The sequence below is a fragment of the Apis mellifera genome, linkage group LG1 (genome assembly GCF_003254395.2).
Source record: "Apis mellifera strain DH4 linkage group LG1, Amel_HAv3.1, whole genome shotgun sequence".
Classification (NCBI taxonomy): domain Eukaryota; kingdom Metazoa; phylum Arthropoda; class Insecta; order Hymenoptera; family Apidae; genus Apis; species Apis mellifera.
The window spans coordinates 24,991,559-25,018,416 of NC_037638.1; the positions used below are offsets into that span (position 1 = coordinate 24,991,559).

Sequence of the window (26,858 nt, forward strand, 5' to 3'; positions counted from 1 at the left end):
AGCCGCAACAGGAAGGTGACGCAAAATCGAGCGCGGACCAAAACAACGACATAACGTGGCAGAGAAATAGGGGACCACGTGATGCTATAATAGATATAGTTTCAGCGGCTCGACAACATTTTATAGGACTTTTGGCCCGGTCGGTATTTTCGGCCGAAGTCGAAGTCGCGATTCTTTCCACGCTCGTGAAGTTTCTCGTGTGCTAATCGTTGAACGCAATCGTGGCTGACCTTCGAGCTTCGCGACGATCGGGTTACCGGTTGGTCAGGAATTTTCTGATCACGCGACGCCAGAGCCACGGAAGGTGTTGGCGTTATTAGCTTCTTCGAGGCAACGTTAATGCCCATCGATATTATCAATAATTGTAATTATAATTTAATAAGAATTGCGATAAAATAGATAAAAATTATTATTGGCTCGTTAATAATAATCGATCGATATTTATGTAACGATGCAACTCTTCGAGATTTCACGTGCTTTAATTTCTCTGTGAAAAGAATAAGTAAATATTATTTCTTATTGCGTCGTGCACAATGTTTCTCGACCATTAATGATTCTAATTGCCAAGCTAAGCTAAAGAAACTAATATGGTATTCCAGCGTTAATTGTAGCGTTAATGAATTAATAATCGACAATTGTAATATCGTTGAAAATTAACCGGCTATTAACAATTTAATAGGAAGTTTATTTGCCCCGCTCTGTGTCCCATCTCATTGGAAATTTAATAATATCGAATTCTTCTTCGAGTTCAGTGTACCGATAATAAATATACCACCCTTCGAATATAGATTCCTATACATAGATCCTATTTATATTTACGTGTACTCGATAAAAATAATAACTAGCGACGATGATAGGAGAATGGCTTATTCCGCGAACAAGGATTCTCATTCGAACGAGATATATACAACATACTCACTTTTGATCGAATCAAACGACTTCGTATACCGGATAAAATCCAGCTGGCTCTTATTTTCCCCTAGCCGATATATTCGTTGCCCAACGAATTGCGCAAAGGAAAGCACGTAGGTGATCAGATTTTGCCCCTCCGTTACATCATTTGTCGTGTACGCACGTAGGTGTGAAAAGTGTTGCTTATTTCGCGTGTGTGATTATATATTTAAACGTTGCATCGACTGTGGTGTTCCTGAACCGAGAACCGAGACACGGATCGCCGGTGGTGGGGGTATCGTGCTGCGAAACACACGGCAATGCGAACCTCGATCCGAGGTCGGCATTCTCTCATGACTACTGTCGTTTCGCTCTTCGAGAAAGAGAGAGAGAAAAAGAGAGAGAGAGAGAGAGAGAGAGAGAGAGAAGTGTCCTCGAAAATCAACGAATCGAACATTCATTGTCAGTACTGGCGAGCCAGACTACCGGCAATATCGGCCTGCTGACTTTGAAACGTGCCATTGGGATGGTTATGCTTGTTGACAACGGTGCCACTCGCCATCTTGGAATTATCATCGAACGTATAATGTTTGCTTTCCGAAGAGAAGAGAACTTTTTAATTGGTTACCTTTATATCGAAAAATAAATTAATTATGATAAATATATATATATTTTTTTTTTATTATTAGATATCGCGATGTGATTAATTATTCGAGATTTAGAGAGTGGTCAGTTCTTATTAACGACAGTTAACCGTTATCGAATGTGGATTTTCTTTATCTCGTAAAGCAAGGTCACGATCTGAAAACCGTGAGGTTTTTGTGAATGAAGTTAAAACTCGAGATTACCATTGAAAGAATTTTTCCTTTATTCCTTCCCTTTATTTCGTTTATTCGAAAAATAAATCAAAGTCCATCTCTCCATCCATCGAAAGTAACGAAAATTTTCCCTGAGTCAACGACAATAGTCAATTCATTCACTGGAATAAAAATCGAGGAATATAAACGATGACTAGTTGACCACGTGTATCCAGATATAACGTAATGGATATAACCTCATCGACGATTAGAGCACGATCGATCGATCAAACAGTCATCTCCTTCTCTCCGGCCAACCACGCGATCATCGATTCATTCTTTCTCCTTTCCCGTCGAATTTTCCTCGAAAATACTCGCGACGTTCCTTTTTTCTCGAAACATCGAGAGAATGATGCAACGACCGATACCCATTACCGATAAAACCATACCGCCGCGATAAAATATTTATTGTCTACGACTATGAATCAGTTGAAACGCATACCAATAGTTCCAATAGTTTAACCGCTTGGTTTCGAGTGCAACGGTCGATCGACCGAGTATATACGTCACGAGACGCGTGCATACCGATCGTTACAGTGTCACTGAAACAATTGGAATTTACGTAAGATCCACGTTCCAACGTGAAATCATAATCCGGTTCCGTTACGAAAGGATGATCTGTTTTGTCAACAGATCCGCGATTTTCCGATTTTTTCTCTCTCTTTCCGAGAATAATTGGAAAACGGGGATTTTCTTCCTATCGTAGCTAGGAATTATCGATAATCGCTTATCTCGGCATCTCTTTTTTTAAGGAAAGAGATTACTATCGTTATGTACGTATCTATATATATATATATATATATATTATGTGGGAAAAAAAGTCGATTCGAAAATAAGTCGTAATAACGTTCTCGTAACAAACTTCTCGAACTTCGTAAGTACGTACGTACGCTGATATGAAATTAATACCAGAAGGTTTCACCTTCGTCGCGCTAATCGCACGTGTTCGATACGTTCACATTGTACGAACAACCGGCCATGATCTTATTCTGAGCTTATCTCTCCGTACGAATATGTACATATGTACGACGAGCAAAGTAGCTACGACGTTCCTCTTAATACGTATCTAATTCGTTTACGATCGGAGCGAGCAATTAAAAGCAAAAATATATATCTTTTCCCGTATCCTCGATGCTCCTAACTTTTCCTAACCTGATTCTAGCCTGAGATATTTATTAAAAAAAAAAAGAAGAAATAATCTTCTCATGCGAGGCATTTTTCCCTTTATACGAAACAAACTGAAGAATTTTACTCGAGGAAAAAAATATCGTCGTGCTTTCGTGCGTGTACATCCTTCGACGAATCTCGCGATGAATAACAAAAAGACGCGTCGGAATACGAACGGGAAAAGGAATTTTCGAAAGGATACGAGGATATCCTGGCCGGGATTACGGCCTCTATTTTCCGTTGAACGCAGCTGTGCGGACGAGGAAACCGGACGAGGAAGAGGATGCTGACGAACGGAGCGAGAAAGGCGGCGGGGGAAATTCCGACTTGTTTCGCTTCGATTTAACCGCAACCCCGTGCGCCAACACGCAGGGGGAGAGACGTGTGTGTATATGGTGTATACAGGCTGGCGCACGTGGCGCATTATTTTCAGTCTCGCTCACAAATTTTGAACAACCCATCTGTTGGGAAGTATGTAAAATATCCGAAGAGACTATCCACCGTTTGTATCGTCACTCTCGTTCCGAGAAATCCTTGGCACGGATATTTTTACGCCCCGCGCTTTTTATTTGTATTACAAAGTCTTTGTATAAAGTACGCTCCTTCCTTTTTTTATAAACACTTTGGTCAAATTGATTTTTTAAATATCGACAGGGTTTAACAAAGTTTGATCATTCGATCGGAAGAATATAATAGATTTTTACAGTTTGATTGTTTCTTTGAGTGAGATTAATTTCTCGATTGGAAACTGCAGCTATCGATTTCCTTTTCGAGAAAAAAGCGCGGGGAGAAAGCAAAGATCGTGGAAAAGTTGTAGAAACAGCGAGCAGTTCCGGGATCGATAAATGGAAGCCGGAGAATATCGGAGGGGGATATCTCGCACTTCTATCTCCGGTACCGCCTTTCCGTCGTTCGTGAACGCCACTTACGCGTGGGAGGATCCGTGTATCCTTGCCAAAGTTCCTTCGACCCTATTCTCCTCCGTCTCGAGGCCTTTGCCTCGAGGTTATCTTTCTTCGCCGATCGAAGGTTGAACCCCGAGTATCCACGTCCAATTTAAAAAAATTTTCTACAAAATCGTGCGAGCTTTGCATTCATTCCTTTCTTTCCACCTTGATTTTAAGATTCCAAGAAAGAATCAAGAAAAAGAGAAAAAATCGAAACAAAATTCCTACATAATTATACGATCTTTCTTAAAATCGAGAATTTCAAAAAAATTATTTTCGAAAGAATTCTTATCGGGGAGGGGAAAAAAATCGAAACTCGTCTCTCGTTCGACGGAGAAAGAGGCGCGCTGTTTCTACGCTGTTTCTTCTTCTTCTTCTTTTTTTTTTTTCCTCTCTCGCTTCTCCCTTCGACTATTTATCCTTTCTCGAATGTGTGCCCTAGGCACGAGCGAAAATGCCGGCGAACCGGTTCCACGATTTTTCGTCGACTCCTCGTCCCGGACTTTAGACCGGTATTCCTCCACGTTGCAGCATGCGTAGGCCGTGCATTCATTTCGCGGTGCATTTCGCGGATCACCATTCCGGATATACACGAATTCGTACCACTTATTCGCGTCACGAGTGCAAGACGCTCGTCGTATCCGCTTGTCCGCCGTTGTCTACGCCCCGCGAATGGAAGACGATTCGAATGGACACGTTTCAGGAAAAAAGAAAAAAGCGTTTAAAATGTCAAAAGCGCGGGAAAAATATTTCGATCGAGCTGTGTATCTTATATAATTGAATTATTACACGTCTTTCGCTTTTGATTGCGATAACGATCGAGTTCCTAGAAGCAATGATGGAAACGGGATTAATTACGTTAAGAAATGAAAGAGTGTGGATATATCGTTCAATAAATATAGATATAAGGATATAGCGACAAATAGGAATAGTGATTGGAAAAGATTAATAACGTGCAAGAAAATTAGAAAGATATGAATGGAAAAGTTATATTTATTGGAACATTATATTACTATAATTAATCTAAAGATTCCTATATTTTTTCGATTATAATAAATGTTTCTGAAAAAATTTTTTTAAATTTTTCTTTTTTCTTAATACGATCGATAATTAAGCGTCCAAAACTTGTTGTCGTCACGATGGAGATACGTTTCGCAACGAATCATCCCGATCGAAATCTTTCGTAAGACGAAATATACGTCGCAATTCTTATCTAAGCCGATGAAATAAGAAGCATTGGAGACAACAAATCGTTCTTGGAACCGAAAGGCCCTTATCGGTTGCGTACTTGAAGGCTGCGCGGATTGCATTCCCGTCAACCTTTTCCAGAGCAATGGCGGATGATCTCACTTGCAAATAATTACAACACTCGATGTCGTCGCATCGAAGAAATCAATGAGACGATTGTTCGCTCGTTTATTGCCCATCCTCCCTCCTCGCGTGTCTTCTTCGCGTTAATTAAACCGAACGAACCAGCTTATTCGTCGATTTTTATTCACTTCTTCAAACGACCTCACAGTTTTCCAACGCATATACTTTCGATTATACGTCGAATTAAGAGTCGAAAAAGAAGTGTTATTTCGCTTTTATTAATAAAAGCATCACCCCAAGTTGCACGAAGGAAGAAAGAAATATCTATGGAGAGAATATGAAATTAACATTCAGTTACTTATACGCGTGCATCATCCCGGATGCAAATTGATTATTTTTGACTCGACGGAGAGGAAATGAATTTCAAAAGAAAAAGAAAAACAACAAAAGATACGCGACAAAAATTCAAAGTTTCTTCTTCTCTTTCTTTGTTTTCCATTTTTTCTTTTTCTTTTTCCCTCTCTATTTTAATTTCAAGAAAAATTCAATACTAATATAGAGGAGCAGGTTTCTTCTGGACGAGCACAGGTACATTTTGCGCAATGCAGACTCTACAGCGACACTTTTTGATCGATCCCGAATGGAGCACACGGATGCTCGTTACCGTATCTCTCGGTATGCGCGCGCGTGTAAATGTCCGGCACGCTTTTCAGATTCGAGTCAATAATAGCTTACGTACGGGTTGATGGAACTTAAACTGCGGTATTCTTAGTCCATTTAATCGAGTCAGTCTTTTTTTTCTTTTAGATGTGTCGTGCGCACGTAATTTTTTAACCTTTTCGAAATTCAATCCGAGTTCTATGCACTTTTCGTTTCGATCTACTTTATCGATCGGGATTCTTCTCCGCGGATCCATGATTTCTTTATTATTATTATTATTATCCTCGCGATTATAACGGTATTACTATAGCTAGAGATAAAAGTTGGAAGCGGGGGAAAGCTTGCAAGTAAGACAGATTTGACATTATGTCAACACGAAAGGAAATACTTATCTTATGCAATGTGTGTATATAGCATGCATTAGGCAACTAATCGTTTCTTAATTCCCTTAACAAGATAGAACGGAATTACATCACGAGTGGAAAAAAGAAAAAAAGTAATAATAATAATAATAATTTTACAATCACAATATTTCTTCGAACGGAATAAAGAAAGGGATAAGAAAAGTAAGAATGAAATATTAGGAAACGTTTCCCTTCGCGAAAACCGCGACCTCGATAATAAAATAACGCAAACTAAACTCGCAATTTTAATTTCAAAACTATCACTCGTCGCTCGAATTTATCAGAATGCTCACACGCAGTTTAAAGGCGAGTTCTAATTTCACTCGAGACGATAAACCAGTCACGATTTTATTTATCGATCGATTCTCAATCAAAGGTGCACGCGACAGATTAAATGCATCGAATCGTTCGTTCGAATCGGATTATTAAAAAGACGAGCCGTTTTCTTCGAAGATCTTCCAAATTCGAAACCGAAAAAAACGCTTCGAGGGAAAAGATTCGGGATGTTTCGGCGCGAAGATGAAAAGGGGCGAGCAAAAGTAGAGATGAGATACGATTGTGGTGGTGGTGAGGGGGGAGGGGGGCATTTACGAGCCGCAGCTGCACGCTTTGTGGAGGGAATCAAAGGAAGAGGGCGGGCTTGGAAATCTCGTGGACGACCTCGGCGAGGAGGTGGATTGCGACATTCGACGTTCGTCCAAGTCCATTCACCGTAACATCCGTGCACGTTTCTTAAAAAGCTGCGGCTTAAAGACGCCCCGTGTCACGACCCCGTTCCGACTTCATCGATCCTCCGATTATACACGGATAAATAAGTGTTCTCGTTGCTCGACTCGATTCGTTTCCACGTTTCCATGGGATTTGAGGCGGAAAACAGGATCGACGCTATTGGAAATATTTATTTCGTTCGATGAAAGGTGAAGAATCGATCTCTTGGATTTAATCTCAACGAGATATTTAAAGAAGAATGTTTGGGATGGAACTTTATTCGTAAAGAATAAAGGTAAAAGATAATAAACTTGATCGAGCAATTAAATGCCGCTTGATTACGTTCCTAGAATAATTTTTACTTCAGATTGGAGAGGAGGCTTCCAAGATTCATTGACCTTTCCTTTAAGCATCGAAAAAAGATAAAGAAATAAAATAAAAACAACTCGTCATTCGAATAATTGGTTAATTGAAAATTTGAACGAATCACGAAGGCAAATTACGACACCTCTGCCTTCGATTTATCGAAAGCGACGAACCGATAAATAATACTCGTTTTACTTTTTTTTTCCGTTTATTTAAAAACGTTCAGGAGAGCATAGACTTATCGGCTTATCGGCCATTTTTTTCTCTCTCTCTTTTTCTTTCTTTTCAACACATCCACTACGTATCACCACCGTGAGGCAACATCCACAGAGAGATTAAACGATCGCATTTTTAGAAGGAATCGTGTAACTATCTCCGTTACTGTTAACCGATAAGGAAATCGCGATACTTGCCGGTTTTGCAACTTGTGTATCGTTGACGAGGTCACGAGCGATGTTTCATCCAGTGAAGTTTGTTTTGAGAAAAAATCGTTAATCTCTCTCTCTCTCTTATTCCCCGATCGTTCTACAATTCTTCACGCGGAGAAGAATATTCTACAAGGAAAACCGAGATTAAAATTAAAAAAGATTTATTTATCGTTATTTCGAAAATCGTTGGCAAATATCGATTTTTTTCTTTTTTTATTCGAAATCGAAATACACTTGAAAACGAACGGAGCAAGTTCGACTAATTTCGAGATTCAAGGAAACACGATCCACGAACGAAACGTTACCAATCTTGGAAAGTAGCCTCATTTACCTCTCCACTCTTTATCCTTATCTATCTATTTTCGCCGCGGAGAGAACACGTGGCCATTAAGAAACGAAAACATCCGAAGCGCAAAATAAACATCGGCGAGGAATGCGAGAAGTTTGATCGAGAGAAGCGAGTTCCGGAACGCGGCGATAAGCGGCGCGGTATCACCGGAAACGGAACCTCGTTTACGTTCCTCCGAGGTGCTCCCCCGAGGGGGCCAGATAACAACAGTTGTTGATCGGCAGGGCAGGCCACCCTTCACCCCGCCGTTGCCCGTCATTATTGCGATCCCTTTGAAGGAAAGGTAAACCTTCGAGAGGAGCGGAAGTGGATGGTATCCTCGACCGCCGCCAATCCTTAGCCGGCTTGATCGAACGGACGTGACCATTTCCAAGTGGCTCGCAAAGACGTGGCTCCCGAGGCCGTAAAACGATGTCGAGAGCCGGCTGGAGGTCGTATATTTTTATCGTACGATCGCCACGTTTCGAGTATCGATAAACGAATCTCTCGAATCTCGCCCTTTTCTCGAATCGCTTGTCTCTTCTTCCATGATTAATTAATTATCCTTCGACCGTAAATCAAACGAAGGAAATTATGCGAATCGATGCGCGGAATTTGGATGACGATTTGAGAAACGAATCTCAACGATTTTGGATATTTTGTATATAAAAGAAGAAATTTACGAAGAGAAGAAGGATGTTTGGGAGAAAATTTTACGGGATGAATTGTATCGAGTCGAAAGGTAAAAGGAATAAGGTACGCGACAAGTGTGACACTTGAATGGTAAATCTGTATTTCGTGTGATACGGGTTTTACGCGATACCGAATCAGATTATATTACGACACAAACGGTTTATGAAACACGATGGTCGGATATATACGTATTATTCTCGAAGAAAAAGGTGTCCACGTGTCGATTTGAATATGCCTCTTCTACCTAGACATCCGCGATTGCGTCATCTCGTGTCACGTGTTTAGCAGTAACTCGCATTTCGCTTGGACGATGATCGTCATACGTCAGAATATAAATTGATTATTATTATTATTATTAACGCCGATTGGGAAATTGCGATCGCGTTGACGAAACGGATATCGGGGATCGTTAGAAAATCACCCGATTACCAAACGTCGCCGCCGATGATTAAATATTTCCAAACGCGTAACGATATCTTTTAACCACGGCCGACCATTCTTTTTTTTTTTTTTTTTTTTTCCATTCGTACTTACGATATCGTAATTTCGTTTACAGCTCTCGGTGATCCCGATCGTTGATGACGCTCTCTATTTTGGAAACGCCCCGATTCCCCGAAATGGGACGAGCCAATTCCTTTAATCGGAACATCTGTTCCGTTCGTCGTTCGATATCGCTAAAATATATTCGTTTGTTCATTCGTTTCGAATAATGAATAATATGTAACGAATTCTTTGCGATATAAAAAAAGGAAGAAAAAGGGAATCGTTTCTTTGCAAATCGATTAGATTTAATCGAGATTCGGTCGGAGGCAAGTTATGAAAAATGTATTCACGCGCGATACCAGTTCGTGTATACGAATAACATTACCGCGTAACCAGCCGCGTGGATACGCGACTTTTCGTAAGTGGAAAGATTTAATATGGCATGTGCAACTCGATCGCGATCGATTGCCATCATCGTGTAACCGATGGTAAATCATTGGCCAATCTGGATCGAATATGCCGTTCCGCTTTTTCCAAACGGTGTGTTGTGCGACTTTATGCAACTTTCCAGCAACAGCGACTCGGTTCGATATCCGAGCCGAGGGTGAGCCGAGAGGAGGATACATTATGCATCGTGGAAGCTTATCGAAATGCCACTGTTTCGCTTTTTGCCTCGTGAAACGATCGTTTCGAGAAACGAACTCCTCCTCCTGGCTAATTTCCACCGATTAGACTCGCTCCATCTTCGCGCAATTTTCCAATCGACGAATTTCCATCCGCTTCCCGTTTAAAAGCTAGAAACATCGCTCGCTCGATTTTCTTTTCTGATATACGATTTTTTCTAAAAAAGAAAAGAAGAGGAAACGAGATTAAATTACACGACGTTTGTAATAAACTAAAGGATGGATGAATTAGAAAATAAGAGACCGTTCGTTACAATTTGTAATTGTAAATCAACGATGTTTTCGCGTGCGATTCGTAACTCGTAACGCCGATCGCAATGCACTTTTGTAATATCGGTGAAAGAAAAATAAATATCATTGTTCGTGTTCGTGCAATGCCCATTTGCACCAAGAATGTGCCCACTCGAAGTTGCGAAAAAGTAGAATGATACGATTCAGTGGAAAAGGATATCTAAAAACCAGTTTTTGTAATCGAGTGCAATCCGAATTGATTAAACGAGACGTTGCACCATGATAGTTGCTCCCTCTTACGAAAACCGAGGCTTGGTGACTTAGGTATAGTGTGGGAGCGATGCGCTGTATTATTCTGATGCAATTCGCGCGAATCGATATTTAAAAAAAAAAAAAAAAAAAAAGAAAAGAAAAAAGAAGGAGAATCGCGTGTCGAAACGTAAAAAGAGCGAGATTCAAGGTGAGAAATTAAGAAATGTATATTATTTCGGCAGAAATTTAGCAACTATGTAAGATAGAAATTTATGCGCGAATCGAAGAATTATTAGAAAACTGTAGAAATTGGCGTAAGAAGGTAGAAAAAAAATAAATGTAGAAATAAAATTTCGGCAACTCGATACACGAAACGTGTCCCTGTGACGTAATTAAATGTAAATTGATATCCGAAGGAAGGATAAATATTTGAAAAGTTCGAATTTGAAAGATCGATCAAATATATCGTTGTGGTGCAATCGATGAGAATTGATGATTGGGGGGGAAAAGGAAAAAAAAATTATTCGCCGCTTATATAATCGAATAACAAATAAATGGAATAAAAATAAAATTTAACGATCTTGTTTGTCAAATTTAAGAACTTTTGTAGGAGATAATGGAATACATACACAAAGGATCGGTGTTATGCAATTGAAATGAATCGATATTCGAGAAAACCTATAAAAATTTATACGTTTGTTATACCATTCACATAATATAATGAAAATGAATAATCTGAGATAAAAGTTGAAAAAAATATCACGTACAATCGAACAACAGTACAATAAGAAGAATAATTATGATGCAAAGTGATGCAATTGCGATATTGCAAATAATATAAATCGGAATTAATCATTGATGATGAAAAGTAACGGGTAAAAAAAGGAATGAAATACTTCAAAATAAAATTCCGACAAAAAATAATTTAGACGAATTATTTACGTATTAACTTTGTATAAATACGATTAAATACGTACATATATATACATATAAATTATTATATATAAAATTTCACAATATATTCGTATAATTACTCATTTAACATATCCCTGAATAATGTACAAACACCAGTATGACGAAGAACCTTTTCGATGACTTTGTAAACTTTGCGTACACGTGTATTGGTGCCCATATCTACCGCTTTTCCGAATAGGGCAGTCATAATAGATCAGTGTTCCTTGGTTCGATAGTGTATCAACAACAAACAACGAACGTGTTGCGATCCGTGAATCGTGTCGTATGATCGTTACGAATCTCGATCTCTCGTAAATTTTTAAATATGAATTTCTTCGTTGAGTGAGTTTTCGTCGTTGCGTTGTTAATTTTAACGAATTTTATCATGTTAAGTTCGTAAGTGAGTTTCGAATTGCGAACGGCGTGGAGGCCGCACGAGGATAAGGAAGATTAAACAGCCACTGAGCGCATGCTGTATCGCACGTAGCCGTCGAGGTGCGTAGTTCAACAAGTTCTACGATATTGTGTCGTAAAATCGCACCTTCTTGTCGTGTTGTTCGCCTCGTTACACAATTTCGTGCAGCTCTTGCAAATCGCTCCTTTGTTCGCGATAATTCCGTTCTCGGGATTTATGACGGCCACGATAAGCTCCCGTGAAACGACAAAAGTCACGAGTGTATTCTTCGCCCGTTCGACCAAGCTTTTTTTTTTTTCAACCTAACATCCTGAAAATTTGGCCAATTTCAATATTTCTGAAATTATATTTCACCGTCGTATAAACGTGTATAACCTATATATCGTCGATCGATTTGTTTTCAATTCGTTGTAAATATACGATACGAGTTTAATTTAAACGAAGGAAAAATTTACAATATGCGCATTCCAACTTTAAAATTCGTGGATAATTAAATGGAATCTTTTTAAATCCTGCCATTATTTTATTTCGCAAGATTTAAGATTTAAGATAATACGCATCTTCTTATGAATTCAAGTCTGGTTCCAAGCATATTTAGTTTAATAGCATTTTAATGTAAATAATATAGGTATAAAAATATTGATAGGTCGTTAAAGAACAATATTTTCGACTTGACCGTGTGTTTGTCAATCTTTGATAAGTTAATACAAAGAAAAAAAAAAATAGACAAAATAAATTTCTCTTTATTTTCGTTTTAATTTGCTTATTTTTTTCTTTTTTTTTTTCTTTTGAATTTAATCAGTTACATTATTGAAAGATGATAAAATTAAATAAAATTAAATCCGTCATGGAATTTATCTATATATATTTATTTTAATTATGGAACACACGATGGAATACACGATGAAAGATCGCTCTTACTTTGCGTCAGATTTTTTTTTTCATCGAAATTTCACGTTCGGCAAATTTTTCGTTAATTAAACATATCGTGATAATTCTTTCTTCTTATTTCTCTTTAAAACATTTCGTTGGTAAACATTGAATTCAACGTTCGAAACCATTATAAGTCGTACGATAATGATTTTTATCGAATAAAACGAATGTAAAATAATTATAATTTGCGTTTCAAATTAACAAATATAATAATAATAATAATAATAATCTTGAAATACAAATCGAAAATTTTCTATCATTTCATCGTGTCGACTTCAAATTCTCTAATTTTCTCGAAAAATTTCAATTCTTTTCTTTGTCTTCTTTTTTTTTCTTTTCTTTTCTTTTCTTTTTTTCAACTTTAACGAAAAAGAGATGCAAAATATTCGTTAGTCACGTACTATTTATGAAAGTTCGGAACAACAAAAGCTCACGAGACGGTAATCGCCGGAAGTAACAATTTTTAACAACGATTGCCTACGTCATTACTTTTTCCTCCGCATCGGTCCGTCTCGTGAGGCATCCGCAAAAATAGTTTCGGCCGTGAACATAATCGTACGTCCGGCTCGTTTATCATGAGAATGCTTGTGCCGTGTAGATCGAACGGACGTTTTATGCGGATCCATCGCAAAAAGGATCCACGCGAAATTCTATCGATTTTTGAAATTATATGATACGAGCGATTCGAGAGAAACGAGCCATTAATGACTCGTCATTAGATGGAAAAATAAGCCAAGTTTAATTCTCTCGACTAAACTTTTTAAATTAAAAATGAATAATACATGTTCGTTCGTACATGACATCATTCTCGAAATACAATTTCTCATAAAACGTCTTTAGCAACGCGAGTTGGAATTTTACATCGAACGCGGATAAATATTTATCATTCTATTTCGATTCGTTTCGAAAATCTTCTAAAAATCTTCGATTATCAATTTGCCTTATCTACCTTGTGAGATAATGTAAATCCATGCTAGTCAAATCTCACATCTGCAGAAGGCGATTCTTACGCAATTATTACTGAAATCTTACAAATCATTACATTAATAATTATCGTGCAAGAAGGCTCGAGATATCATAAATGCGACAAAATGTGTCTAGACGCAGATACAGATTCCGATACCGGAAATCTCATCTTGCGCAAACCGTTTTGAAGAAAATTTGACTAATTTTTGAATCATCGAAGTAAATCACGAGTAAATACGTCACTTGTTATCTTGGAAGAATAAGTTCTGAGCAAGGCATAATTTTCAATGAACAAGTAAGCAAGGATACGATAATAGAATCGCGGTGAAAATTTTTCGACAGAACGCACGATAATAAGAGAAGGTAAAAAACAGAAAATTGTTTCGGCATGACGCGCGTCACGTATTCCCGGCTAATATTTTTTTCCATCTGTCAACAATTATCAGTTTCAAAATGACCTCGCATCTATCTCAAATATATTTCTGCGTTAATATTATTAATCTTTGAAAGAAAGATGGAGTTTTTTTTCATTTCGAGAACGATTACGTTTTATTGTTCATTCGATTCTCGTCTATTCATCGATAATGTTAAATACAAATTGAAATTTTATCTAATTTTATAAATACGAGTTAGAAAAATACGAGAATGAGAAAACGTAAAATCTTCGCCAACTGTATTTATCGAATATTTTTTTCTTTTTTTTGCAAAGCTGATATATTATATCGAGAATAAAAAAAAGAAAGAAGAAAAGGAACAAAGGAAAGATACATCGTCAAGAAGCGAAGGTCGGACGCCGAATATACTATATGTTATGTACGATTCAAATATAGCGTTTTCACAATCGTGCTTGGTCAATGCTTTTCCACCAATATCCGTTTTATTTTAAAAATCTGTTCAGATACGTAAAATTAAACGCGATATCCGTTTTATCATCACTTCCGTTCGCGATTCATCATTGGGGATAATATATCATTGTTCTTGGAATAAGACTTTCAACTTTCACTGCCGTTAACGAAATCATGGCCAACAAAACAATATGTATCGCGAAATATTTTCGGAAAAGTGGCGATAACAGATAACAGATAAGGGAACTAGCGATAAGAGAACGAAAGACGTAGTGTTTACTACGTATTTTCGAAATAAATAGCCGGAAATCAAGAAAAACATTAGATCAAACGATCAAAATCTCGATGAAAGAAATCAAAATCATCTCAAGATCGAAAAGTTATGATCCTCGAAAGTAATAGGCGCGAAAGAAAGGAACAATGTCTCGATCCAAAGTTTCGTTGGTGATAAATATTTTCTTGATGGCCTTGAAAACATTTCGGACTGTGTATTTCGAAATTAAAAAAAAGAAAATATTCAGAAAAAGGAATTAACGCTTTAAAGATGAAATCCAAATTTACATTAAGTGTCGCGTGTCGCGTGACATATGTTTTAAAAAAACCAGTGAAACAGAAATGCTAATCTGTGGAAAGGTATGTCGAAAGGTACGTCGGACAAATTAAACGGAAGATGATGAATTGATCAAACATATCTGACGGAGAAAAATTTAAGGGAGATCGACGAGTCGATTTTCGTTTCAAAATTTCGATTTAAATTTTTCACATTATTATTTCTATCGCGTATTTTCTATTTCGTAACGTACGAATTTTTATAAAAGTTTTTTAAAAGAGTTTTTTTTTAAAAACTTCGATCGAAAACAGTATACGTGGTACGAGACACGTTAACGGCGAAACAATACAGATTTCTTTCTCTGTTTCTGACGATAAGTTTTAATACTCTATAACGCCATGTGACTTGGGTGTTACGTACACACTTGTTGTAACTTTGTTTTATTTGTTTATCACTTATCGTACCATTATATTTTATTAATACAAGAATTATATTACATACGTACCAATACGATCTATCTGTAACAATCGTTATTATATCTTTTATGTTCGTGATAAAATTTAAAAATTGCGACGACAATTACGATATCGTTTCCCCTTTTGTTTACGAAATTCCAATTATCGAGGATTCAATGGCAATCAAGATATTAATCTAATTATAATATAAAACGACCTTTCAATTCATAAATATAATAGATCAATGCTCGTCGAATCTGAATCATCGTGTGGAAAAATTCACAAAGTCCGACGAAGGACGAACGAAAGATGATTATCACTCTCTTACAATGTTTTTATCGAAATGAATTGCATTCGATCGAAAGATACCTACGTAAACGAAAAGATATAAAATATCGATAAGGTATGTAACGACTAACTATTTTACAAGTGCAAATATATTCGCTCAATTTTTCTTCTCTTATATTCGTTTCCCGAATATTCATTCTCATGAAAGTTAATTTTTTAAAATATTCGAATGAAGAGTTGATTTGTAAGAAAAATCCTCCATAAAGATAAATATTATCGTGCCCTTCTTTTTACTTGTCCCATATTTGAAAAAAACACACGTATATACCATTTTTCCATTCAATCTCTCGATTGATTAAAAAAAGATGTCTTCTCACGATTGAAAAAAATTTACGTAACGTAACGCAATGTACCAGTTAAATCATCTTTTAATAAAAAATTATCGGATAATTAACATATTCATTAAGATCTGTCCTTTCCGGAACATATCGAATCATCATTTTCGACATGTGTCGGCTTGAATCATCGAGCTACGAAATCGAGCAATTGGCACCCACATATACGTATAAGCAGAATCGAGTGTGTTAAAAAAAAAAAGCACTAGGTTGGCCAATATCCGGTCTGAAGGCGAGCTCGTTTGGAAATTCGAAGGCCTACTCTTGCTCCAGCCGTGATCTATGCAATCCACATAGATATCTTTTCAAACGTGTGTAATATATAAATGCAAATACATTACATTTTATAATAAATATTTTATGCTGCGTATTATTAACACAGCATATGATATTTCTTCTAAGCGAAAGGATCAGAATGTTTTAATATCTCGATTAATCGATTGATATACGTAATTATGTAATTTGTATATCTTGAATATTTACATATACGTATTATAAAAAATTTTTAATATTAATAAACGTGTAATTTATTTTTTTCTTCTTTTAATTTTTATTTCAATTTTTAATTTTTCGATAAATTAAATTGAAGGCTTATTCGATTTAAAAAAAAACGATATTTCGAAAAAAAATTTTTAATTTATGCAAAATAAAGAAAATATCTGTATCTGATTGCTATTTAATTATAAAAAAGTTTTGAAGTAAAAATATTTTTAAAAAATTTTCAATGTTGCTCGAAAAAAACGCGAATGATCGGATAGAAAAAATAAATGAATTAATAAATAAAATTATCTAAAGTTAATAATTTAAATAATTATATTTATTCGAGAATAATGAGATTTTTTTACTTTATAGTAAAAAAAAAATATATAAATTTAAATAAATAATATGATTACTCAATCAGATTACCTTCACATTTAAAATCTTTTATTCGCGTCTATAAAGGAGAAAAACCGCAAAACTGAATGTATTTCAAGAAATGATCCAAGAACAACGCCATCCTTCTATTTCTTTGTGACAAAAAATATGTGTAATGATGATACGATTTCTCACGGTCATAGCAGAGTATATGTGGGTGAGGTTACGTGCCCTTAGTTGCCACCGATTGTTTAAGCGTGCCTCCCGCGGTTGCTAAGAAACGTTAAGGTAGGTCAAGGGCACATCATTTATTCGAAATAACGCCTTGAAAGAATCTATCAATTTTGCTTTTTAATTAAAAAAAGAATTTAATATCGAATTTATAATAATTACTTATATTCGTTTGTTCAATAATTATTATATAGTAAGTATATTACTTATTTCTATAGTATAATTCAATTATAGTTTGTTTAAAAAAAGTGGAAAATTCCAAACAAAATCGTTATACATATGTAATTCATAATATAGCGTATAAGTTAATAGAAGTAATTAGTGTTACGAATAATCTGTTGTAAATGTACAAAAAATTTATATGTATAACCGCGTGTCGAGGTTTCGGATGCCCACGTACGCACTGATGTGGCCAGTAGCGCATCTTTAACTCTCAAGGCCCTTTTTTTGATACATATTCTTCAGGAACTTGTCAATACTTTATCATTCTACAATCTATAATTTTTCTGAACGTTTTCTGAACGCATCATTAATATAAATTAAATGTAAATCAAGAATGTATTGCGAGACAAATAAAAGCTAGATATTGAAATGCTGAATCATTAATAATAAATCGTATGACTGATATGACGGAAAAACTATATTCTTATTTTTATTCAAAATTATAGTATATTTTTTTGAGGGAAAAAATGAAATATTAATATAGAAGAAATATTAATATACTTTTCATATGTAATAAAAAAAATAATTCTTTTCGTCATATATAGAATATATATATATGTGTGTGTGTATATCTGTATATAACTTTTTTAATATTATTATTTAATAATTAAGAATAAAAAAAAATATCTTACCACAGGAAATTTGAAACAAAAGGATCTTTTCTTTGTGTAATTTGTCTTTTAAATTTTAATCACGTTTTTAAGCACGAAAAACACACGAGGATACCATATAACGCGTTCTTGAGCCGGTACTGAAAATCCGTGAAACACGCATGCGCGTTTATTTCCCACTCCCCACAACGTATTTACCGATTCTGTTGGGTTAAACCAAGGCGGCGACCGTAGCTTCAGTCGTTTGCTGCACAATGGCACGATTGGTTTGTGCTTGTTCGTTCTGCTGCCGCCGTCGTTTCTGAGCGGAGGGCCGGCCCAAAACGTTGGACCGTCCGTTGCGCGGGATACAAATCTTTCCGCACAGTTTCCCTCGTTCGTAACCGCTCAGCTCTTCAAGTTTCTTTGTTTCTTTCGAATTATCCAGTCCTCGTAGTGAGTGACGAAAGAGAAACAATAACAACGACGGCTGGACGGAAAACGAATTGCGAAAACCGTGAACAGAAAAACCACTACTACCGATACATCATCTAGGTAGAACAACCAACAGGAAGAAGACCAGGTTTTATCCGAAGCGCGCGCTATTCGAAAAACCAATACGCCCAATCGAAACTGGGGCTTCGCTTTTCGAACAGACGGCGGTTTATCAACAACGTCTTTGGGAGAAACTCAAATTACATCTGACTGTTTCTTCATCCCAGCCTCCCGTTCAGGAACGTACGGCGACAACAGGAAGAACATACAAAGGTAACATGTGTTCATCTGCTGTTTTAGACTCGAATAAGGTTATTTAGACGGAAAAAAGAAAAAACATTATGAAGTGAGTGCGCGGATGCATATATTTTGCGTATCAGTTTCGCGTGAGAACAGTGCAAAGTGCAGTGATTATTACCGACGCGTACTGGATCGATGTCAGTTTCTTCGTTCTATCGTATATTTACTTCGGTGCGCTTGCCCTGATATTAGTGTACACTTCTTGTTAGCTTTTCTATCGAATCTTCTTGAATTTGTTGAAATTAATAATCAATATCTATTGCTATTCGTTTATCTTGAATATTGTGAAAATTTCACAATGTTTCGTTTAATATTTTAATATTCGAATAAATTTTCTTAATTTCACCAAAAAAAATGATGAAAAGTTACAATTTGTTGTCATTTACTTTTTTCTTCTATTATATCGGAAATCATAAACGCCGGTGTAATCCATCCACGTAAAGTCATAGACTGCGTGAGCGGACGTATTAGGCAATTTATTTCGCGGTATTGCGTCACGTTCTCGCGCGCTATTAATGCAACCGGTGCCCGCAATATCGCCGTGACAACTGTGGAACTCCGCCATTTTGACCTTACCGAAGGATATCTGCTATCTGCTTGATAGTGTATGTGCGAACATATACATGCGTTTCGACACGCGCTACCGTGTGGACGCAATCCTTTACTAATACCGAACTTGTTATTTCGTCAGATTTTCGTTCATTCAATACTTGGATATGGAAGACATTTACAAGTTCCAAGCACAGAGCCCCATCATCTTTCGTTATTGCTGATCTTTCAATTTTAAATGTTCGAATAATCGAAAATAGAAAATTATTAGTTTAACTTTATAAAAATATATTTTAATCAATTCATCTATTTTTTGAGAATATTTGAATAATAAGATTTAAAAAATTTTAACTTTTATTATAGAAAATTTTCAAAAATAAAATAATATTTATTAAATAGAACTATAAATGTAATTACAGCTAATAATTTAATTCAATTAAGTTAGGTTAGGTTTGTATTAGAAATTTTTTATTAAACTCGATACATTTTTGGATGTTATACATGAAATATTACATCAAAAAATTTAGAAATCAATCAAAAATTGTGTTTTAAAATGAAATTTAACTTATAATAAAAAAAATTATTGAACAGAAAAAATGAATAAAAATTGCGGTTGACTATTTTCTAAAGAGAAAACCAGGGGGCGAGACGTGTACTTACTCTCGTATTCGCATCCCTGATCTTTGGAACGGTAAGAGTTTTGCGCAAGTGCGATATCGTAATGACGCGATTTCGCGAATATCGATAGTCGGAATTCACAATGATAAAATCGAATGATCGAGTAAGTTCTGAAAATCGAATTTCTGATTACCGGTATAGATTTTTTCTTTCTTTAAGATTGGCTACTTGATTTATTAGTATTATCTGAAAATGTTTTTAAATTAAAATGAAACTGATAATATCGTAAGAAACAAACATAAATACATAATTTATGTAATTCGTTTTTAATTTCAAGCTATATAATTCGTATAATCAAGAATATTGAATTTATATATCAGGTTTCATAAATGAAAATCGGATATAGAAAGTTTACTTTTTGAAATTACAATTGTTTGTGAAAACGTATTTTACAATTATTTTGTAATTTTTTGCAATAAAATTGTATATATATTTTCGACATACTGTGTTCAAAAGAGATCACATAACCTAAGTTATCAAAAAAACACGATCTATATAACGATCTAAAAAATTGATATAATATTGAAATAATAATTATCGAAATGTATATAATATGAATGAAGATAAGTGATATGCAAATTTACTATTTATTCTGCATAACAAGGTGTAAATTCAGAGAAAAGGGGAATTCAAAAAAAAATTCTTTATACTATTAACAGCATTAATAATGCCCTCAAGATTTTCTTGCATCATGTTTTATAATTTTTCTGTGACTCGACTTCTTTGGCTGGATAGAACATTACAGCGCAATGACCGCCTTACAGCGATATCCCTGACCTTACAGTGGTCCCCTTCTCTATAGAAATTGCGCACAAGGCAGGGCGAGTGTCGAAACGTCTTTTGAAATTGTCCGTGAATCACATAGAGGTAATGAACGAAATCCTTGTCGTTCAAGCCCTATTATGAATACGTATAATTTGACTTAGTTACAATGTATATTAGACAATGTATAATTTTACATTCTTAAATTTATGCAAATATAAATGTTTATTGATGAATCGTTATCTTTTCTGTATTTCATTCGGATTTTAAATATTATATCGCGTATAAAACAATTTTATTTTTATTTGTTACAGAACTTTTTCGTTAAAAGTGACCAATTGTCACCCACGAAGATCTCCGTCCAAGGACCCACACTGTAGCAAGAAGCAACGCTGCATGGGCCCAAGCACAAGTGATATTCTTACCTAATAATTAATTTGTAGCTATACACGCGTTTATACCGACAGAGCTTAAAAGCGTTAAAATCGGTCCGTTATAATCGATAATTGTCGCAGCTACCCAGTTCGGTAATCTTGTGACGTGAAGTGTGTTCAAAAGGCTTTTCTGCTTTTAACGGTTCATTGACAATAATTACGAATAATTACAAAATTCGATTGAACTTCAATAAAAAAATACGTGCTTCGTTTTGTTAAAATAAACCATTTTTGAAGAGAGAAGATAACAGGGAGGCAATAGTGTCGCGAGTGTAAAACAGTGCGTGTGTGAAAACAGCACAATATGAGAGTGACAGCCGCTGTCAGACAGCATTCTATTCATCTACAAGTGGCTCGAACCAACAATGGAAAGTTCCTGGTCTGCCCGAACAATAATCAGGACATCAGTCAACAGCCAACGAATGACGAGACGAACTCGGTGCCAGCAGTTGTCTTCCCTAGTTATGAACCATTGCCTACCGATCATCATGGACCTACCATACTTGGCGATCGGTATCTACTTCTTGGACCAGCCGAGGGGAGCGCTCTATACCGATGCGTCGATGTACATTCTGGTCAACAACTCGTCGCAAAGGTGAGTATTGAATTTTTTTTGTTTCATCATTATATAAACATTTGATAAATATAAAAAAAAGTTGTTCTAATATTGCATACATGTTATGTGATACATATATAATAAATAAAGCGTAAATTTTAAGTTAAGCTTCCTTACATAATTCATTATTATGAGTAGTATTATAAATATGAGATAGAAATAATGGCAGCAAATCAATTTTCTAACCTTATTGGAACATGTGTCTTTTTTACGAAAGTTTATAAATTGTTGTGATAGATATTTTTTTTAAATTTTATTGAATAAATTAATAATATAATTAAATAATTCATTTAAATTTTAAATATTTTATTTAGAATTATTTAGAATATTAGAGAAAAAGTTAAATAATAAAGATTTAATTTACATGAAACTTGATTATAAAACATTCAATATAATATATATTAAATCTTAATTGTTTAAAAATAATAAATAATAAAGCATTAAAATGTTCTTTAAATTTTTATATAATATATACATATATATATTATATAAAATATAATTTAATATAGATTTTATTAATTAATTATTAATTTTATTAATTATCAGTAAGTAGTTTTACTTTGTCATAAAAATGTTTGTATTGAATCTCATTAAAATACTATTAAGAATCATAAGTTTCATATATTAAGAATTTTTATTTAGCATATAAATTTTATTGTTATTACATCTCTTTTTTATATAACTTACAATAATGAAAATATAATCATAATCTAAGAAATATTTAATAAGTTATTTATTCTATGATTTATTCAAACAATTAAGTTACGTAATAAGAGCAAATATGAATGTAAAATGAAATAAATATATATTAAATTTCAGTTGTTTTAGGATATAGTAACTAAGACAAAAGATTTAAGTGATCTATATCAAATCTAAATTTATTTAATTTTTATTATTTAATTTTATTATGGTTTAAGACTGCATTAAAAATAATCATAGATTCGCAGATTTTTTAACATTAATTTTACAATCTTAAAATGTGTATAAGTAAAACCTATGATATTATAATTATTTGTAAATTGTTCACAAGTTCTAAAAACACTTTTCAAGAGTTTACAAGTAATTTCTAATCAATGTGGATATGGCATAAGATGATATTTCTTTTACAATCTCGATGACGAAGAAAAATAGTTATGAATAGATTTCGAAATATGTTTTATCCTTGATAGAGCAAACGCATCCTGCCTCTAGGATATATGTCACGTAACACTCGAAGGCAGGTGTGCAGAAACACGTTCAATAAAAGTTATATAGTGTATCGATGAAAGTCACCTTTCTAAACTATCGCCTGAAGGTTTATTTCTTTAGAATTCGTTGAACTGAATGGTTTATGCGTTATCGATCGATGCCACTAATTCGTTACCTCGGATGATAAAAATTCTCCCGCCATTATTCATACCTATCATGTCATTTATACATATATATATATATAAATATTTTTTGATTCTTACTTATAACATAGATATGTTATCATATTTAATTTTAATCATGTTAATTGTAAAGCAATATTTGTATATTTATTGAAGAATATTTGTATAAAACATCCAAAAAATAATTATGATTATAAAAAATAATAATTATGATTAATTCAGAAAAATTGGAAATGGTGAATATTAAGAAAATAGAAATAATATTGCGATCGAAAAATGATATGTTGAATGAGAGATTATATTTTTTAGAGCGTGTCTGTACTGTTACACCAGTTAGAAGAAAAAGCGGATCCTCTGGTATCCGGTGTTTCTTCTCGCAAAACAAGTAACCGTTATTTCTATTGTCATCGGTTCTATAAGAAACTCATTGGTAGAAACGTATGCATATAAATATGTGTGTATGTCACTCTCTGAGAAAAGTTGTTCAGAATGTTCTTGCAACCTTCACCGCATTTCTCGCAATTAAATCCCATAGTTGTTGCATTTGTAATGAACGTTGCTGTTTTAAGAACGCAACGTTTAGATATGTTGCAACATTTTCCTTCGAACTATGGTTATTGTCATTTCAAGGATTTTGAATTCCATAGGGATGATTCGAAAGATTAAAATCTATGTATTAACTAATAAAATTATTTATTAATTTTCTAATTTTAGACTTCAAAAATTTCTTTGTTTGCAATTCCTTGAAGCTATTATGTATATTATCAAGATGATTATTTCTTCCATATGTAAATCTCTTCTAGAAAAGATAAAATTATTTATGGAAAAAAATTGCCAATAAACAATTGCAAATAATAAAATAATAGATCGTTATTTACGATTTCGTATAGTAACAATTTGTATTTAGTTAATATTTAGTTAGTATTTAGTTATAATCCTTTAAGTTTTGTAAGCATTTTAGAAAATTGTTAATCTTTCTATAATCATACAATAGATATTTATGAAATTCTGTAATCATATTAATATTCAGGAATTATGAAACGATAAAGAGAAGATCATATATGTTTCATATATTGGAAAGGAAAAAAATCGAAATATGGAAGATTTCCATAAAAGAATTTTTAACGTTTCTCCACCTTATATTTCCTATATCATACAAATCAAATACGCGATTCTCACTCTCGCATTTCCAAAATTTAAAGTTTTAAAACACATTATTATAAAAATAGAAAAAGTAAAAATAAAAATTAAATTAATATATTAAAGATTTTTAATGAAGATTCTTAAGTAAATTTAATAAATTTCTATTAGAATTACATTTTAAGTTAGATTATATAAATTCTTTAATTTATTTTTAGTTTAAATGAAATATATAAAAGTAGCATTTTTTCAAACATAGAAATATATATTTTGCATTTATATATATTGATAAATGCAAAATCTCTATTGAAATTTATTGTTTTAACATATTGCACTGTCATATCGTGCAGTCATATCATTATCACTTCCGCTTTATAAAACTATCCTGCTAAAGTTGTTAACATAATTTTATAGTTTAAAATAATTTATTTAAATTTTTTGTTTGTATTTTATAGTTGGCGATTCATTTTCCGAGTAACATTGCATTTATAAGAAAAAATATATATTTCGGAAATTTTAATCGAATTACTTAATACCAGTTATTTACCACGTTAGAAAGTATTGTATTTGTTCATGTATCAAAAAAGTTAAAAAGAATCTTAATATATTTTCGATTTCATTTGATTTTTTTTTTTTCATATTTTGCAGTTTAAATATATTAAATATTATTAATAAATAACATCAATCATTTAATAATAGCTATAATTAAAACAAATGTATATATTTATTATATATATAGATACAATTACCAAATTATATTAAATATCGAATATAAAAAATGGTATATAGATAAAATTAAAATATTATTTATTATGTATATTATATTTCATCTTCATCAAATTCATATAATTATTAATATTAATTCTTAAATGTTATTAGATAATAAATATTAATAAATGTTAGTACGTTAATATAGGACGCTCGCGCGATTATTTCATTGTTAAATTTATTACTCGTGCTTATAGCGTGCAATAATGGACTGATATCTATGACCTCAATTCATTGTCCAGTTAATTACAAGAAAAGGTATACGTAATACATATGCTTCATTAGCAGTCATAGTTATCGAATTCACGTGACTGGAGAATCATATAATTTTCTATTTGCATCTCTTGAATTATTTTGATATGTATTAATTAAATCGTAATCAGCTTCATTCTTTTTTAATTTTTTTTTTTTTCTTTAACTTTAATTGAAAATTATTATGATAAAATATTACGTATATATCATATACATAATATGTATATAATATATATATATTATTATGTAATCACATTTTATATTGAAAAAAAAAAATCTAAAATCAATCATTTTAACGAAAAATATAATTTTATATTTGTGAATTGTAATATGAATTTAATTTAATTTTTCGATATTAATATATAAAAATTTAACATTAATTAATATTATATAAAAGTTTTAATAAATTTTTTATAGTAATTATTAATTCATATCAATTTATATATATGTTAATGATAATCATCCAAGGTTTAAATAATAAAAATATAAAAGATTATCGTTGAATAATTACATACGTGTGATAAGAGTACATTCGCAAACGGCGTAAATTAAAAATCCCCTCTTCGAACTGTAGTTAAAATAACAGGCATTGCAATGGCATATACATTGCACAGTGCAGCTGCACTATTCTCAATATTACTTTTATTGTACAACGAGACAACGAGACGTAACGGATTTGCTAATGTTTGGATCGAATAATTAAAGATTTCATTTGAAAATTTACTTTGCTAGATCATCTATGTAATGAGACGTACCTTTTATCAAAGAAAATATTTTATTCATAAATATTTGATATATTTCATTGATAATTGTTTCAGTATTCATTGCACTATTCTTATTCAATATAAATCTCGAAACTTTAATTTTATTTAATTAAACTTTACAAATAATTTTTTTTATACATATAGGTCATAAATAATTGCAATATTAATTGATATCGCGATAACATTGATTAATAACATTATAAAAGAAAAAGAAAAATATATTCATATTATTTCATTAAAAATTACAATTATTTCTTTTCGTTTTCATTTTTCATGAAAAAAACATGAAAACTTCTCATTAACTATCTTGTCTCCTTTTTCGAAAATAAAAATAAATATAAAAATAATAAAAATAAACGGAGACATATTGAATATGAAAACCATTTTTTTGATTCGATAGATAAAAAAATATTGGTTAATTTTCCAGCATGCATCGAAAAAATATGATGCAAGAAGGTATCTCATAAACACAAACAATGTTTTTATTAACTTTTACAATCGTTACATTATACAATACGTTGGTTACATCATCGCAAACAAATACAAAGCTATACTTTGCCTCACCTCGCCGTTAACTTGGTATCGTTCTATCCGTTATTCATAATCGCTCCTAAAGCCGAGG

General features: G+C 33.4%; 2 protein-coding genes across 8 annotated transcripts in view; one reads left to right on the forward strand and one right to left on the reverse strand.

Annotated features, from left to right (window-relative positions):
• LOC102653614 (probable RNA methyltransferase CG11342) overlaps positions 1 to 19,508 on the reverse strand; it is a 34,371-nt gene extending 14,863 nt beyond the window's left edge. The window contains exon 1 of one of the 5 annotated variants that reach the window (XM_006571484.3): positions 19,290 to 19,508. In XM_006571484.3, coding sequence (XP_006571547.2) covers positions 19,290 to 19,350 — 61 coding nt within the window. In that variant the 5' untranslated portion in view covers positions 19,351 to 19,508. Of the gene's footprint in view, positions 1 to 919; positions 1,297 to 18,150; positions 18,265 to 18,327; positions 18,391 to 19,021 lie in introns of those variants that run through there. The other 4 variants (XM_006571487.3, XM_026446207.1, XM_016916536.2 and 1 more) reach the window with 4 other exon arrangements.
• Positions 1 to 26,858, forward strand: part of LOC409288 (tribbles homolog 2) — a 50,544-nt gene that overhangs the window by 13,563 nt on the left and 10,123 nt on the right. Inside the window, exons 1-2 of one of the 3 annotated variants that reach the window (XM_392808.7) lie at positions 18,454 to 18,876; positions 21,207 to 21,921. In XM_392808.7, the coding sequence (XP_392808.2) occupies positions 21,631 to 21,921 (291 nt within the window). In that variant the 5' untranslated portion in view covers positions 18,454 to 18,876; positions 21,207 to 21,630. Of the gene's footprint in view, positions 1 to 18,453; positions 18,877 to 20,781; positions 20,998 to 21,206; positions 21,922 to 26,858 lie in introns of those variants that run through there. The other 2 variants (XM_016916520.2, XM_006571490.3) reach the window with 2 other exon arrangements.